This window comes from Scylla paramamosain, chromosome 17 (assembly GCF_035594125.1).
Source record: "Scylla paramamosain isolate STU-SP2022 chromosome 17, ASM3559412v1, whole genome shotgun sequence".
Taxonomy (NCBI): domain Eukaryota; kingdom Metazoa; phylum Arthropoda; class Malacostraca; order Decapoda; family Portunidae; genus Scylla; species Scylla paramamosain.
Window position 1 is genome coordinate 19,246,303 of NC_087167.1, and position 17,117 is coordinate 19,263,419.

At 38.3% G+C, this 17,117-nt stretch overlaps 1 protein-coding gene across 2 annotated transcripts in view; it reads right to left on the reverse strand.

Annotated features, from left to right (window-relative positions):
• Positions 1-478: 478 nt before the first annotated feature.
• Positions 479-17,117, reverse strand: part of LOC135108575 (uncharacterized) — a 74,442-nt gene continuing 57,803 nt past the window's right edge. For both annotated transcript variants that reach the window (XM_064019723.1, XM_064019722.1), the window contains 4 exons: positions 16,911-17,067; positions 13,240-13,381; positions 9,840-12,811; positions 479-1,685 (listed from right to left, as the gene is read on the reverse strand). In XM_064019723.1, the coding sequence (XP_063875793.1) occupies positions 12,685-12,811; positions 13,240-13,381; positions 16,911-17,067 (426 nt within the window). In that variant the 3' untranslated portion in view covers positions 479-1,685; positions 9,840-12,684. The remainder of the gene's footprint in view (positions 1,686-9,839; positions 12,812-13,239; positions 13,382-16,910; positions 17,068-17,117) is intronic.

Here is a 17,117-nt window from a genome sequence, read left to right on the forward strand (position 1 = left end):
CTTTGACTCTGACTCTGAGTGACAAGCAAAAGTATACTAGTAGCACAATGCATAACATCATGTTAGCTCTTATGTGACTAGTGCATTGTGTATGGTTAAATGACAACTTAAATGAACACTAAGTGTTTAGTTGTGTAATGTTAAGGGAACTCTTAAGTGACTAGTTAGTGCATTGTGTACAGTGTTTAATAACAAAATATACAGTAAATATCTATCTAGGGGCTTATAATATGCATATAATGTCCTAACAAATATGCTGTATATAACAATAAACATACAGGTTTATGTACATAGAAATTGGCCAAAAATGTGTATTGTCAGATAAACTGAACTTTTGGAAAAACCATCAGCCACTTTGCTCACTATATATATATATATATATATATATATATATATATATATATATATATATATATATATATATATATATATATATATATATATATATATATATATATATATATATATATACCAGATATTTCAAAACATAAGCCACATTCAATACAGGATCTTATGGATTATCCTATAATCCTTATCCAGTGTGCCTTTCTCCTCTCCATCACTTCCCTTCTTCTTCCCTCCACGCAGCCGCACCATCTGAAGGTATCACACTTGGACACCTCTACCAAAACACAAATCCTCTCTTCATCATTACATCTCTTCAAAAGTAAATAAATATTTGCAGAACTTTGACATAATGGCTGAAGCACTATTACATATCCCTGACTCATCCCTCCTCAACCCTCAGGTTATAATAATCCCTAAGGTTGATGTGAGAACACCTTGGCACACACAAGCATCACAAAGTTGGAGGCACATCCCTGCCTCCTCCCAATGCTTTGTGAACCACTAAAACTCACCAAACAAAAAACTCTCAAGGGGAAAAAGTTAAAATCACAAAACTATAATTGATGCAGCTAAATTTTGCTGCACTTGTGGAGAACAGAATTTCAAATGCTTTGGAAGATCTGAGAACATGAAACCTAAAAAAACGTCATTGATTAAAAAAATAAAAATGGTAATCAAACTGAGGAGTACCAATAACAAAAAACACCACCAAAGTTGATAAGTAATGCAAGGCAACATAGTTACCGCTGAAAGTGGCCAGCATGTGGCTGCTGGCACAGCAGGACAACCATGCAGGTGGAGGCTGAGATGCCCAGCAGTGCCTAGCATGATAATTCAGTTGCCGAAAATAAAGCAGCATAGTGACTGACTGATGCTACCAAACTGAAATCCCAAAACTAAAATGTTAAAGGTTTGGTTTTACTGAATTTTTTTCATAGTTAATAACTTGCACATCATAATATGAAGGTCTATGCAATAGTTACAGATGCAATAATTTTAACACAATATACAAACAATATATAGAAAGCAATGCAAGGATGTAGACCAAAAGTTGTAAAAAAATCAAATAAGGCTGTTAAATTGCATCCTTTGAATCCAGAATGATAAGATGCATCCTACAAAAAGATAAGGAAAGGGGAAAAGATTCACTTTCTCTTATATAAGCACTGTTCATGCCCAACAAAAACTAGAGTAATAATAATCTCAGCAGCCTGACCTTTATGATGAATCATTCTCAAAGCACTTCCGTTTTCTTGCACTTGGTGGACTCCTGTGTGGGGTGGAGACCTTCGGTGACTCCATGCTTTGCCTCTGCTCATCAGGGTCATCCCAGCCACCTACAGGAGTGCACAATGAAAGAATTTCTATGGAAAGTTGTGAATTTAAAGATAAGAAATTGATAGCTGAAGAATACCAGGGAAGAGGAGTAACAATTCAGAGAAAATATAGTAAGATTGAAAAGGAATGTAATAAAATGAAAATTATGTACAAAAATATAGAGGGGATTGTGTCATGTATATTGGAACTAAGGGATATTTCAAGGAATAACAAACCAGATATTGTATGTTTAACAGTGACCAAATAAAAGAGGAAATAAGGTAACATTTGCGGAGAAGAAATAAAAAAGATAAAGGTGGGGAGGAGTGTTAATATTGGTGAAGAATGACGTCTTTGCTGAAGTGGATTAAGGTAGGCGCACACTTGTTCGCATCGTACGGACGGCACGCATCGTACTCATTGGATTGTTTTTGGGGTCAGCGCACATTGGTCCGCATCGTACGGACGGCACGCATCGGACGGATCGGATTTTCTGCGCACATTGTCGGCATTGGACCATTCACCACCCGCAGTTGTGAAGCTGAGCTCTCTCTGGAAGGACATACTCCATCCGCATCGTTCGTACGCATCGGATTGAATGCTCTTTCGGGGATCCTCGTCGGCATTGCCGATGTCCGATGCGTACGACGCGGTCAAATGCGCGCAGACCCATTTGAAATAATGTAAAGAATACTAAAATCCGATGCGTACGATGCGTGCCGTCCGTACGATGCGAACAAGTGTGCGCCTACCTTTATGGTGATGGGATGGCAGAAGTTTTGAGTATTGTAGTTGAAGATGGCAAGAGGAAAAAGAGGAGGATTACTGTCACATGTATACCACCCAAAACAAATGCATGGAAGACAAATGAGTATAAAGAGATTCAAAGGGAAGAGTGGAAATGCTTGGAAAATAAGATCAGAAAAACAAATAAGGTATTGCTTATGGGTGACTAATTGCAAGAATGTAAATTTTGGAGTTGGAGCTAGGGGAAGGTGCAGATTTCTGGAGTGAACAGATAATGCAATTAGCAATGGTGAATACTTTAAAGCAGTGGGTTGATGAAGCTACAAGATAACAAAATTAAGGGTTGTCTTAGTTTCAATATACTAAGAGCAACCTTCAATGTCTGACCTAGTGTTTAACAGGAAGCTGGAATACAGGCCAAATACAAAGTATCTGCCTCCATTAGGAAAAAAATATCATGTTGTAATAGAGGTTAAACTAGAAGGGATAAAAGCAAAGGATTGGAAAGAATACATAAATGGCAGATTAAACTATGCAAGAGCAAATTTTAAAGAACTTGAAAAATTTTGTGGAAGTATAAAATGGGATAAGCTGTTGAAAGACAAGGAAGTATAGATAAAATATGAAATACTATTAGATAAGTACAATGAGGGGGTATTTCGAAGTATAGATAAAATATGAAATACTATTAGATAAGTACAATGAGGGGGTATTTCAATTTGTACCAATGCACAAAGTGAAAATGATCAGGCATAGTTGGTATAATGCCAGATGTGGGAAGGCTGAAAAAGACAAGGACAAGGCATGGAAGAAGATGAAGCAGTGGAGAGAGAGAGAGAGAGAGAGAGAGAGAGAGAGAGAGAGAGAGAGAGAGAGAGAGAGAGAGAGAGAGAGAGAGAGAGAGAGAGAGAGAGAGAGAGAGAGAGAGAGAGAGAGAGAGAGAGAGAGAGAGAGAGAGAGAGAGAGAGAGAGAGAGAGAGAGAGAGAGAGAGAGAGAGAGAGAGAGATGAATATCTAAGGATAAGAAGAGAAGAAAGGAAATAAAAAAAAAAACCAGGATGTAATGAACAAATGTAAAGAGGAACCTATGCACTTCTATTGATACATAAATGGTAAGATGAAATGTGGAGATATTGTTGTTAAGTTAAAAAGAGGCAGGATGTATGAAGCGCTTAGTTCAGGAAGTCAATGAGCGCCACCTATAAAAACCCAAGAAAATAGCATTCAAAGTTTCATAGTGTTCAAAATAGTATACCTTTGAAACCAACCATACAATTTTAATGGATTGTGCATGAAAACATAGCTGAATGTCTTGACTATGGAGTGAACCCAATAAAAATGCTACATTTTATCAGTATTTTGAATGGTGAAACAATAAATGTGGCTTTCTCGAATTTGAGTATGATCACATTCATTATCATATCTCATTAAAAACCAATAATAAATCAAATATTTTATGCAATGCAATGAAACTCCTACATAATGCATAATAATACATAATACATAATGTTGTTTGATATGGCCAGCAGATGCAAAAAAAATTTTTTAATTCAAAAAAGGAATATGATAGAGAGAATAACAAGATAAAACAGAATATAGGTGTACAGTATGAACTGAATAATAATGGTGAAAAAAGAATATTACATAATTTTCTACTCCAACACATGGTGTACTTACCCTAAATTTTGTTCATGTGGGCCTACAGAAATTACCTTCACGGCTTTACCAGAATGAAGACTTGTATATTCTTGGCCCAGATTTCTGTTTCTTTGCAATGTTTTCATCTAATTTTCAGGGTTGTTTTTCTTTGGCATACCAGACAATATACTACAATGTTTTTTTTACTCCTGGAAGAAAGTTTGGGCATTGGCCGAGTTGGAGAATTCCCCATGAGCTGCATTGCTGTCTCTACAGGACCAATTATTGGTTTAACACCTAGGTGGAAAGGACAGGCGACCGTCCTAACCTCCCCCCCCTCTCTCTCTCTCTCTCTCTCTCTCTCAGTATTGTATGATACTGTGTGAATATTTCTATAATTTATCTGTTCATGGTGATTGTTTCGTGTAATCTCGATTTGAGGCAGAGCAGATTCATGGCACTGTTGTGTCACTCACATTAGTGGCTTTGTCTGTTGGAGCTTTTTCTCTGGAGGATGCAATGATTGAACCTCTATTGGCCCTTCTCTTCTAAAAACACTTATTCTTGTTGTAAATAAGTTCTTCCTCCTGATTGTGAAAAGCACGTGAATTGCTTCCATCATGTGAGTGTCCCTTGAGAGGCTGAGCCACCCCTCTCTCTGACATGAGTCACCTAACCCTACCAATAAGCACCCCAGGTGTTTGACCTAAATGACAATGCTGCAGACCTATGCTGTCAAATGTGATATTTACATAAAACTGAGACTATTTATTATCTTAAAACCTAAACTGTTCATAGCACTGCATGGTTTGATGATCTAAATAATCCATACTTAATATTTGAATTTCAATAAAAGTAAAAAGAACTGATATATTTAAGAGAAACTGTGTGATGTGGCAGGGTAACTAAAGAATCTCAGCTGACAACTAAACATTTTTTCAGAGAATAAAAAGAGTATAGGCCGATCGATATCACTGTCAATATCACTCAAGCAAGCACAAAAACACTGTATGCAAATGAAGAAGCACAAGATAATAAAGTGTAATCCAAGGAAGATGTGCACACCATGGTGTTTGAATGTGTACTGGAGAGTGTTGCAATGTGCGCTGTGATTTTTTATAATTAGGCAGAGTGACACTCATCGACTTCCTGCTTACAAAATGCGACAGCCTCTCCTCACCCAGCAATGTAGTTTAACAATACTAGTAGATAAAGAAAATTTCGACCACTTAAGAACATCCAGAGGAGTGCCCTATAAACCTCTAAGATACAGGAATGGTTGGAGAACAGTGGTAGACCTTACTCAGTTTGGACAGAGGTGGCACTTATGAACTTCCTGAACTAAGTGCCTTATATGAAGATAATGAAGAGGTGAGCAAAATTATGAATAAGACTGTTAAATCTGCATTTAAAAAGCAAGCAGATTTTGTAGCACCTACAGGTGGAGTGTCAAATGAAGGATTACATGAAATAATGGTGGAAAAATCTGAAATACACAAGCTGTTTAGTGACTTAGATGTTAGAAAAGCAATGGGACCAGATGGTATGTCAGTGTGGGTATTGAAAGAATGTAGACACCAACTAATGGAGCCAATCTGGAATGTGATAAATCGTTAATTGAAAGAAGGAACAGTGACTAAAGAATGGAAAAGAGCCAATATAATACTTGTCTATAAAGAATGGAGTCACTAAACTATAGGCCAGTACCATTAACTAGCATCATAGGTAAACTCTGCAAAATTGTAATAAAAAAACAAATGGATCCAGTATTTGCAGAGTTGACATAAAAAAAAAAAAAAACCTGTGGGGTTTTTCGGAGTTTTAAAAAATTAACAAAAATTGAGTTTTGTATCATATTAACAAATAAGGTCTATATATGTACATATACATTAAAAATGTAAAAGTAGTCAAGCCTATTCCCTTCCTGTGCATTACAAGTTAATACATACTTTGTCCAACTGGACCAACCTGTATCAGCATGACCTAAACAAATGTCTGATCTTCATTAACAGAAAATGGGAAAATCTTTCAAGATCTAACTCCTCTCGTGACTTCTGGTACTCAGCCAAAAACATCTCCACTAACTTTGCTTTTTCATCTTTCCCTCCTTTATTTCAACCCGATGGAACCACTGCCATCTCATCTATTTCTAAAGCTGAATTCTTCACTCAAACCTTTGCTAAAAACTCTACCTTGAATGATTCAGGACTTGTTCCTTTCCTCTTCTCCATCCTCTGATTACTTCATGTTATCCATCAAAATCCTTCACAGTGATGTTTTCCATGCTCTCACTGGCCTAAACCCTCAGAAGGCTTATGGACCTGATGGGGTCCCTCCTATTGTTCTCCGAAACTGTGCCTCTATGCTTGCACCATGCTTAGTCAAACTCTTTCAACCCTGTCTAGCAACATCTATCTTTCCTTCTTGCTGGAAGTTTGCTACATTCAGCTTATTCCTAAAAAGGGTGACCATTCTAAGCCCTCAAACTACCATACTATTGCTTTAATTTCCTGACTCTCTAAAGTTTTGAATCTATTCCCAACAGGAAAATTCTGAAATATCTCTCACTTCACAACCTTCTATCTGACTGCCAGTATGGGTTCTATACAGGACATTCTATTGGTGATCTAGGTTTCCTTACTAAGTCTTGCTCATCCTCTTTTAGGGATTTTGGTGAAACTTTTGCTGTTGCCTTAGACATATCAAAAGCTTTTGGTAGAGTCCGGCACAAAGCTTCGATTTCCAAACTATCCTCCTACAGCTTCTATATTTCTCTCTGTAATTTCATCTCTTTTCCTTTCTGACCGTTCAATTGCTGCTGTGGTAGACAGTCACTGTTCTTCTAAATCTATTAACAGTGGTGTTCCTCAGGGTTCTATTCTGTCACCTATTCTCTTCCTATTATTCATCAATGAACTTCTAAACCAAACTTCTTGTCCTATCCACTCCTACAGTGATGATGCCACCCTGCACTTTCTCATGTTTTTGTAGATGTCCAACCCTTCAGGAAGTAAACAATTCTCACAAGGAAGCCACAGAATGCCTGACTTCTGATCTCTTCAGAATTTCTGACTGGAACACAGTTAACTTAGTATTGTTCAATGCCTCAAAACTCAATTTCTCCATCGATCAACACAACCTTCCAGAGAACTATCTGTTTTTCTTCAATGACATTCAACTGTCCCCCTCTTCTACACTGAATATCCTCAGTCTGTTCTTTTCTTATGATATAAACTAGAAACTTTACATTTAATCTCTAGTTAAAATAGCTTCTATGAGGTTAAGTGTTCTAAGTCATCTATGCCGGTTTTTCTCACCCACCCTCCCCCAGCTGCTAACTCTGTACAAGGGCCTTATCTGTCCATGTATAGAGTATGCTTCATATGTATGTGAGGTTCCACTCATACTGCTCTTTTAGACAGGGTGGAATCAAAAGCTTTTCACCTTATCAACTCTCCTCTAACTGACTGTTTTCAGCCTCTCCCTCACTGTCACAATATTGCATTTCTTGCTATCTTCCACGGTAATTTTCATGCCAGCTGCTCTTCTGATTTTACTAACTGTATTTCTCCCCTCCTCCCACAGCCTCACTGCACAAGACTTTCTTCTTTCTCTCACCCCTACTCTGTCCATCTCTCTAATGCAAGAGTATTCTCAATCATTCATCCCTTTCTCTGGTAAACTCTGGAACTCCCTGCCTGCTTTCATTTTTCCACCTTCCTATGACTTGAACTCTTTCAAGAGGGAGGTTTCAAGACACTTATCCTGTAATTTCTGACTACCACTTTCGACTGTTTGGGAACCAGCACCTCAGTGGGCCTTTTTTTATTTTTTTTTATTATATTTTTGTTGCTCTTGACAGATTCCTCTCCTACATGAAAAAAAAAAAAAATCAATCAAGTGGAGTACCACACAGATCTGTATTAGCACCAATTACATTTCAGATTTACATAAATTATATGCAAAAAAGGATCAAATAGTTGCATTAATGCAAAGTTGTTAATAGCTATAAAGAACCAGGAGGATTGTAAGGAGCTACAAAGAGATTTTGATAAAATCTATGCTTGGAGACTAAAATGGACACTTGAATCTAATCCCAAGAAATGTCATGTGTTGGAAATTGGAAAAAGTACAAGGAGACCTACATGGAACTATAAAATGGGTGAAGATATGATAATGAAAAGTAATGAAGAATAGGATTTGGGGGTAATTATTCAGGGCACAGAGAAACATATCAATGGGTTATCTGGTTCCACATACAGGATGTGAAGTAACAATAGAGTGACTTTCACCTACATGGACATGGATACTATGAAAAAAATCATTACAACTATGATGTCCCAGGTTGGAATACACTGCAGTCATGTGGTCTCCACATAGAAAGAAAATTGGAAAGAATATAGGGACCATATTAATAAAGATTCTCAGAGTTGGTCTCAACCTTCTACTTAGACTTGTGCTTATTTCTTAAGTGGTCTCAAATTTGTGCTAAGCCGAACTCTTAAGTCCCAGTATGAAATGGTGACAGAACAAAACAATAAATTTTTTTATTTCTCAATTTCGAGTTTAGTGCAATATTTACATTTTTGGATTAAATAACAAAAAATGATAATTTATCATCAATTTTATACGGATATGAGTGTATAAATTAGTGTTTTTAATAAATTAGACCCCATTCAAGGAACATGTATTTTTGTCCTTGAGCCAGCATTGTCCCACCACTCCCCCTCAGCAGCACCTCCTTTCCTGGCCTTTTTCTTTAGTATGGAGGAGATGATGACCCCTAAGCTGAAAAGGCCAACAGATGAAACCCAGCTGGACTGATGGCAAGACTTACCCATTTCATCCAGTCAGTATATGAGGAAAGATATTGCCTGAAAAGCTTCACTCATTCAGTGGCACAAAAAAAGCTGCATGGGGGTCTATTACTAAGGAGGTAAATGAGACACGCTAATTATAGGACACATGGAGGTTCAAGGTCATTATTGCTGCAGAGCTGCACTGTAATTATTACTTTAATTACTAGTGTCAGTGCATTACTTCTTCATGTGGGACTCTTCAAGGCATCTCCTGCCAAATATGTCACAAATAACACTCCTGCAGTCTTATTCTATATATGTCCAACAGTTCAGAGTCACTTAAGTTATCAAGAACATCCTTATGGGGCTGATCATTCTTGAGGTGGTGGGCTCAGGCTCAACAGTCAGCCATCTTTGTTTGGTTAACTTAGTCTTAGCATAACTCTTAAAGTTAAGCAGACTCTGGACCTGTCTTAAATTTAAGACCTAGGCTAAGCACAACTTGGGAAGTTAAGCACAACTCTGAGCATAAGAGTTGGGCTGAGTCAAACTTCTATGGTTAAGAATCTTTGTTAATATGGCCCCTGAGGACTGCAACAAAGATAGTGCCAGAACTGAAGGAAAAAACTTATGGAAGAAATGAGATTAGCAACATTGGAAGAGAGAAGAGAAAGGAGAGACTTGATAATAATCTACAAATTAATAAGCCAGAGAAAAGATAGACAGACAAGTTTTGGAGGTACATATGAGGAAACAAGTTGTATGAGAGGACATACAAAGAAGATTAAGAAGAGTAAACGTCTCAGTGACACTAAGAAATATAGTTTCCCATATCAAGCAATGATCTCTGGTATAATTTATGTGAGAAGGTGGTTACAGCTGTTAGTGCAAGCAAATTTAAAGAGAAACTGGATAATTGTAGATATGGCGACAGGACAAATGAGCTTTAGCTTGGACCCTATACAATACAACTAGGTATATACAGCTCACCTCCACCTCCAATCACAGAATGCTGGTCTGTGGAGGCATTGCCGTCACTCTTGGGGCTGCAGCACAGAGTGATTCGGATGTTGATGGGCCTCCGTATTTGGTTGCAGATGGTGATGCTTAAGTTCTGATCTGACGTGCTACACTCACTGCTGAGTCTGCTGCTTTCCACCTTCTGTCTCTTGCTAGTTCTGCCACTGTGCTGAGCTAACTCCTGTTTGTCTGAGTCAGTGCATCTGTGTTCTGAGATCATCACAGTCAAGTCTGTTCCTACCTTATATGGACTGTCTTTCTCATGCTTGGTTGCTTTGAAATCTAAATTTTCCACACTCACACTAAGATAACTGTTTTTTTTTCATACTCTTCATGCCTGATATCGTTTCTTTGGTTCATGCCGCAACTCCCTTTCTCACTCTCCTATTGTTTTGTATTTCTTTTCTTTTTCTCTTTCCTAAGGTCTCTCTCGCCTTTTTCACATTTACTATCTCTGACCTTTTTCTCTTGAGGTGTAGCAGGACTTGATTCTGTTACCTCACAGTGACCTGGACTTTCATCTGAACTTTTCTTTTTCTTCTTAGGTTTCCTTTTTATTTTCTCAATTCTGTTAGGCTCTTTTTTGCTGTATGATTTCTGTTCCTCAACAGTAATGCCAGTGTTTGATTCTGTGGCTGATGTCCTGTCAGCTCTTGTACGCTTCCTTGATGGAGCTTCATTCCCCAGATCAATTTTGTTTTCTGAATGAGGTGATGTCCCATGAGTCTCTTCCCCTTTTTCACTATTGTACATTAAATCATTCATACATGTTGAACCTGTCACACTTCGGTCTTCCTCATTTTCTTTATCCACAGACCGACTGGTATTTAAGGCTATCTTGTCCATCTGCAATGTGCTGTCTTTATGAAGTGATTTCTGTAAGCCAGCCAGTAACTTTTCAGTATCAAAAGGGAGACCTTCTGTCCATCTTATCAAGGATTCTTGTCTTTTACTTCTATTCTTGAAATGGTGCTTGCTGGTTGTCAGTGTGGGATCCTTGGCTTCGGGTACTAGTGTGATGTCTCTTTGTGATGACGTTTCTGCCTAAGACTGTCTATTTTCAAAATGGCATGGTAAATCTTTAATACAATCCATTACTGGGACTTTAAAATTGCTCTTTATTCTTTTTGAATGAAATGGTGCAGATTTAATCTTATCTAATGATTTTTGAGGGAATTTATGTTCTAAACCTAAAGATTTCTCAAAATTTTGTACATCTATTTGTGAATCACATCTTTCTTTACATGGAGATTCTTGTTGTGGTTCACTTAGTTTCCTCTGAACCTGCACCCAATCTTCAGCTTTGAGCAATGTTTCCTCTTCAGCGACACAAGTGGCGACACTGGAACCCTCCATAGGGCTTCGGTGCATTGACACAGATTCCAATAACCCATCTGTAGTTTTGTTTGAGTGCCAGTTATGCACTCCTGAGGAATTTTCTTCATTTCCAATGGACTCACTGTAATGTTCCTCTGCCAGTTCGCTGAACAGAAAATGCTCCAGATCTTCCATATTTAGTTTTTCCAACTCAGCCAGGCTAATATCTTTTAAATTCCAATGTTCTGGTTTCTGACTTTCAGATTCTTTGCCGTCTGGTGACAGCAAAAGCTCACCAGATTCCCTCTCTTGTGTTAAAAAGAATCCTTGGCCACACTGACTCAATGGTGCAGGCTGATCTGGGGAGGAAGCACTATCTTCATCACTTCTTGAACTGATGTCTTTTTCATTTTTTTTTTCTTTATCTTCACCACTTGCACTACATTCTGATTTGTCACCTTTTAGTTCACAAATATGAAAGGAAGTTCTGGTGTCAGGTACATTTTGTGCAGAGTCTGAGGAAGCAATACAACATTTACTTCTGTCTTTAGTATTTCTCACACTTGTCTCCAAAGTAACATTCACATCATGCCTTGCCACTTTAGTATTTACGCTTAGTGATTCATCAGAGAGCAGTTTTTTCTTTTCTGGATTTTCTACACAAGTGCTCTCTACTTCAACCAAACTACCATGTTCCTCTTCTCCCTCTTGCTGTAGAAAACCATCTTCTACTCCTTGGACTTCATGAGCTCTTTCCTCTTGACAATCAACAGGCTGTCTATTGTCACCAACACTTCTGTCACTGCCAAGTCTATATGTCAAGCAAGAGATGGTGCTGGTGTCTTCTTCTGGCAAGCAATTTTGATCTGCATCCACCACTGTTTTGTTGCTCACTGTTGTGGCGCCTTTGCTATATGACTGATATAATTTCCTATTGATTAATCTGATTCTCATGGGTTGAGCAGCAGGTTGGGGCACTGATTGTTTTCTCTGAGGAAGCTTCCTTTTCTTTCGTGTTCTTGATTTAGCTTTTACAGACATACTTTCGGAATCCTTCTTATTTTCAGTGGAATCCCGTTTTCCATCTCCTCTATCATTAGATTCAGTATGATCACCAAAATATTTCCTTTTTGATGTCACACTGGGAAGGCTTTTGCATTTTTTTATTTTGCTCTGAGAACAATGACCATCTTTAGTCTTTGTAGCACCAGATGATGAAGCAAATTTTTTATTAGTTTCCTGACATATAATGCTAGTGCCATTCAATTCAGGATTCTCTACAAGTTTCTTTTGGTCTCTGCATCTCTCATCTCTGGTCTGAGTGCTGGTGAGAAAATTTTCAGAAGATGCATCAAAAATGTTTCTTAGAGATCTTGGTGACAATCCAGTCTCTTCATTCAAAATATAATGGTTTGCAGAATCCTTAGATGGTGAAAGTTGTGTAAGATTCTCCTCACACTCAGTAAAATCATGAAGTCCTTCTCTTTGAGTCTCCTGGTCAAGGTCCTGAGATATAGTGACAGTTGCAACCTCTGATGTTTTCTGTACTCTCTCTTGGGTATGTTGGACGGCCTTCTTTTTTTGGGATGCAGTTTTGCTCAGACCTTAGTGAGATGCCTTTCACTCTGAAATAAACAGGAAATATTTATGACATTCCTTAAAAGGTGGGCTTCATGTTCTCCTTAAGTCAATTTGTCACCTTCAAGCATGTTTTTAAGAAACTGGGTCATGAAGAAAGGAAGAGATATAATGTAATAAAAAACAGGGCAGATTGTTCATAAAAGTATTGAATGAAGGCAGGAAGCAACAAGATACAATGAATATGAAGGAATAGAGAAAATGTAAGAGAACAGGAAATGAAAAGGAATTAAAAATATGCCAGAAATAAAAAAATAAAAAAAGGATAAACAAAGACAAATTTGTTTTAAAGATGACACAATATAAAGTCTTTTGTAACATCATAAAATAGATATAACCCAGTGAATTACGATATTTATTCAAATTACTGTTGCCTTTTGTTTTCTTATCAAGAACGTAAATTATGTAGCATTACCTCTTCCTGCGTTTCTTGGCAAGCAGGCTTAAGTGCCTCATGAAAGCTCTTTGAAGGTCTACAGGGCCTATTGGTTCTTCACTCAGTTGCCAGTGACCACTCGCCTGCAGGACAGACAAGGGGTGACTCACGTGCTCCTCATCTGGTGACAAAAGTAACTCATTAATATCAGAGTTCATCACCATTACCATTAATACCTCCACAACATCAGCTTCATGAACAGCTCACACGAGTCATCACCACCATCATCAACTTTACTGATACCACTTCCATCACAAGCAACTCATTAGCATCACAACCCTTCACCATCACTGTCTTCACCAACATCACCTCTTTCACAAGCATGTTGAGTGGCAAGATGGGAGGGTGAGAGCAATGAGTGTATAGGAGAGATGTGGCATAAGTGTCTGTGTGCATGTGGAGTAAATTTCAGCAGTGAAAGGAGTGAAAAGCAACACAATGAGATCATATGGCTGTACTGAAAGGATGAAGAGTGAAGAGTTTGCAAAGAAGGAACATGAGTAAGGACAAAGTTGAAGGTGCTAGTAGGAGAGACACATTACTTGCAAGGTGGAAGAACATGTTTGTCTTTCTTCTTATGCATGGAAGATTGACCAAGGATAAAAGCAATGGTGGAAAGGGATAGAGACCTGCTAATCGTCTCTGTCTCCCCTCCCCCTTCCCCCCACTAAAAAAAAAATAAATAAATAAAAAAAAATAAAAAAGATAAAGAATTGCAAGGAAGAGCCAATTCAAGATGAAGTGCCTTAAACCTCCCTCTCTTGAACATGCTCATGTGATAGAGAGGAATGAATATTCAGTCTGAGTTCCAGACTCTACCAATAAAAGAAAAGAAAGAATGAAAGAACTGGTCGACTCTTGCATCAGGGAGGTGAAAAGAACAGTGGTGAGAGTAAATAGAAAGTCTTGTGCAGTGAGGCCACAAGAGGATGGACACGCATGCAGTTAAGATATTCAGAAGAGCAGTCAGTATGAACACAGAGGTAAAAGACTGCAAGAGATACAACACTGCAGTGAGGGGTTGAAGAGAGTAAGCCAGAGGAGAAACATTGATGAGGTGAAATGCTTTAGCCCTGTCAAGAGTTGTGTGAATGGACTCCTCTCCCTATGGGAGAGGCATACTCCATACTAGGACAAATAAAGCCACTGTATAGAATAAGCAACTGAAGACAACACTACAACTATTACTACTCCTGCTACTACTACTACTTCTACTGCTATAACTACTACAAACACTACTACTACCATAGGAGGGCACTATCACAATAAATTATCGTGATGAATCACAATAACAATATCAGGTTACTGGTTATCTAATAATTATTTTTTCCATATTATTGATTCATTGGTATCACTGATACTTTTGGTTCCAAACTAGCGATAATTGATAATTTTAGTGTTTTGGAACATGAGCATATTCAAGTTTTAGATTTTCAAAATCAAATGTAGTTATTTTACTTAAAACAATATTTTTCATTAGTAGAGAAATGGGATAAACATTGAATTATATTTTTTTCTAAGATTTTTCTAAGTTTTCTAAGACAAAGATAAAAACAAAGATTTGGATTCATCACGATTTTCTGCTTAAAATATTAATACTGTTATCACTAGTATCGAAATTTTGGACTTAACAATTTATCGGTTATCGGTTATCAGGTGATAAATTTATTGCCACTTATTGATTATCAGTTATCACCAATAAGGTTATTGTTATCAATTTATTGGCTATTTATGCCACTTATTGATTATCAGTTATCACCAATAAGGTTATTGTTATTAATTTATTGGCTATCATGATAAATTTTTTCGTTATCATGCCCAGCTATGGTCACCACACCTGAAACAATGACCCTTGAATCCTTGCACTCAACCCCATCTGCCACTTGCCTCCCTTGCTGAATTAAGTCTCCTCAACCTTGCAGTTGAGCCTCTTGTTGTGACCACTACCACTTTCTGGCCTCCCCTTGAATTTCCCAACATTAATACTCAGGCTCTAGTAATGAAGTCACTCACACTCAGTGCATCAAAATCCTTCACTTACTTCAATTCTTTTGACATACAGTCAGGAAAACCAGTGATAAATGCCAACTTAACAGCCAACTCCAGTCCTTCTTCCTTCCAACCAGCGAGCCCGGCCAATCTCCTTATTGGTAGATACATCCACTAGCTCTCCTGTCTACCTCAATCTGTCAGTTTCCTGTAGGCCTCAAACCTTCCTTGTGGAGATGCTTCCTTCAACCTGTTCTTTATCTTCTCTACATCAGTCTGGTCTTCCTCACTCTTCTCTAAATACAATGCTAATGCATCTCCTAGATACATTGGAATAAAGCTGGCCAGATTCTTAATTTCCATTTAACTTTGTTTCCAACAGTGTCTTTTTCAACCAGGCTATGACATCATCTGATCTGTCAAAGCACCTCATCATATCCTTACTGATCTTAATTTTTCCCAATGTAATAATCAAAGGCCTTGATAGCTTGTTGTTATTAAGAGAGAGAGAGAGAGAGAGAGAGAGAGAGAGAGAGAGAGAGAGAGAGAGAGAGAGAGAGAGAGAGAGAGAGAGAGAGAGAGAGAGAGAGAGAGAGAGAGAGAGAGAGAGAGAGAGAGAGAGAGAGAGAGAGAGAGTCACACCTACTTCCAGCCAAGAAACTTCTGGTCTACCTTGAAGGAATAATAACCAGCAGCCTTAATCACCTCTCCCTCCGTGCTATAGACATTCCTGAGCACACCAAATCTCCAGGCACCCTCAAGTCTCATATGGTAACCGCAGCTAAATTCCTTCCAACATGCTGACACTCTGGAAACCTGGATACCAAATTAAGGCCTGCAAATCACCACAAAAGCAGAGAGCTGACATCAACAGACACAGCCATGATAACCACCCAATAGAATGATGGCCAACAGATTGGTTGCCTGCTGCTAACTTTCATCCCTCCTTACCTTTTCCACTGTTGCCAACTCCCAAATATGCCTAACCACATGTACCATAATTAAGCCAAAACAATCTATTTACACCACACAGATACTAACTGTACACAGGTATCTTTATCTGTCCTTGTATGGTGCATGCATCCCATGCACAAAGGGACTCCACTCATACAGCCTTACTAAGCACAGTAGAGTCAAAAGCTTTGCACCTCATCAACCCACTTCCAGTAACTCCTGTAAGTGACTGTCTTCAAACCTTCACATCTCTTGCTACCTTCGATCATATCTATGGTTATTGCCCTTTTGAAATTGGCAATTGCTTGCTTTCCCTTCCTGTGGTCTTCCTGCACAAGACTTTCTATTCGTTCTCATCTATTCTGCTTCCCTCACTGATACAATAATTACTGAGAGCCCAATCTTTCATCCCTTTCACTTATAAACTGTGAACTCTGTTTCTGTTCTTTCCCTCTTATTTTGCTTCTCAGTGATGTTAAACTTTTTTGAGGAGTAGCAAAGTAGTGAGCTTTTAGTTTCTCTTTTTTTTTTTTTGTCACTGGCCAAAATGCTGCACATGTACACACATTTAAAAATTTTCAACACATTAGTGATCAAACCAACATGACCATGTTAACCAAAGTGAATTTTAGTCAGTGTTCAATGTCTTGACATTACACATTGTTACTATGAGAGATACCTCCCTCCCCTTCCTGTCTTGTGCTCACCGTCCAGTGGCTGGGAAGATGACGTGGCATTCAGCAAGGAGCTCTTCTGGCAGTGGTAGTGCACCTGACCATCAGACACTGCCTTGGAATGTATGTACATGCTGGTCTCAGTCCCCTGAGCTGGAGGCTGCCTTTGGTTCTGGATGTCCTCAATCATCTGTGCATTGGCATGTATTACAGTCAGTGACATTCGCAATTAGAACTCCT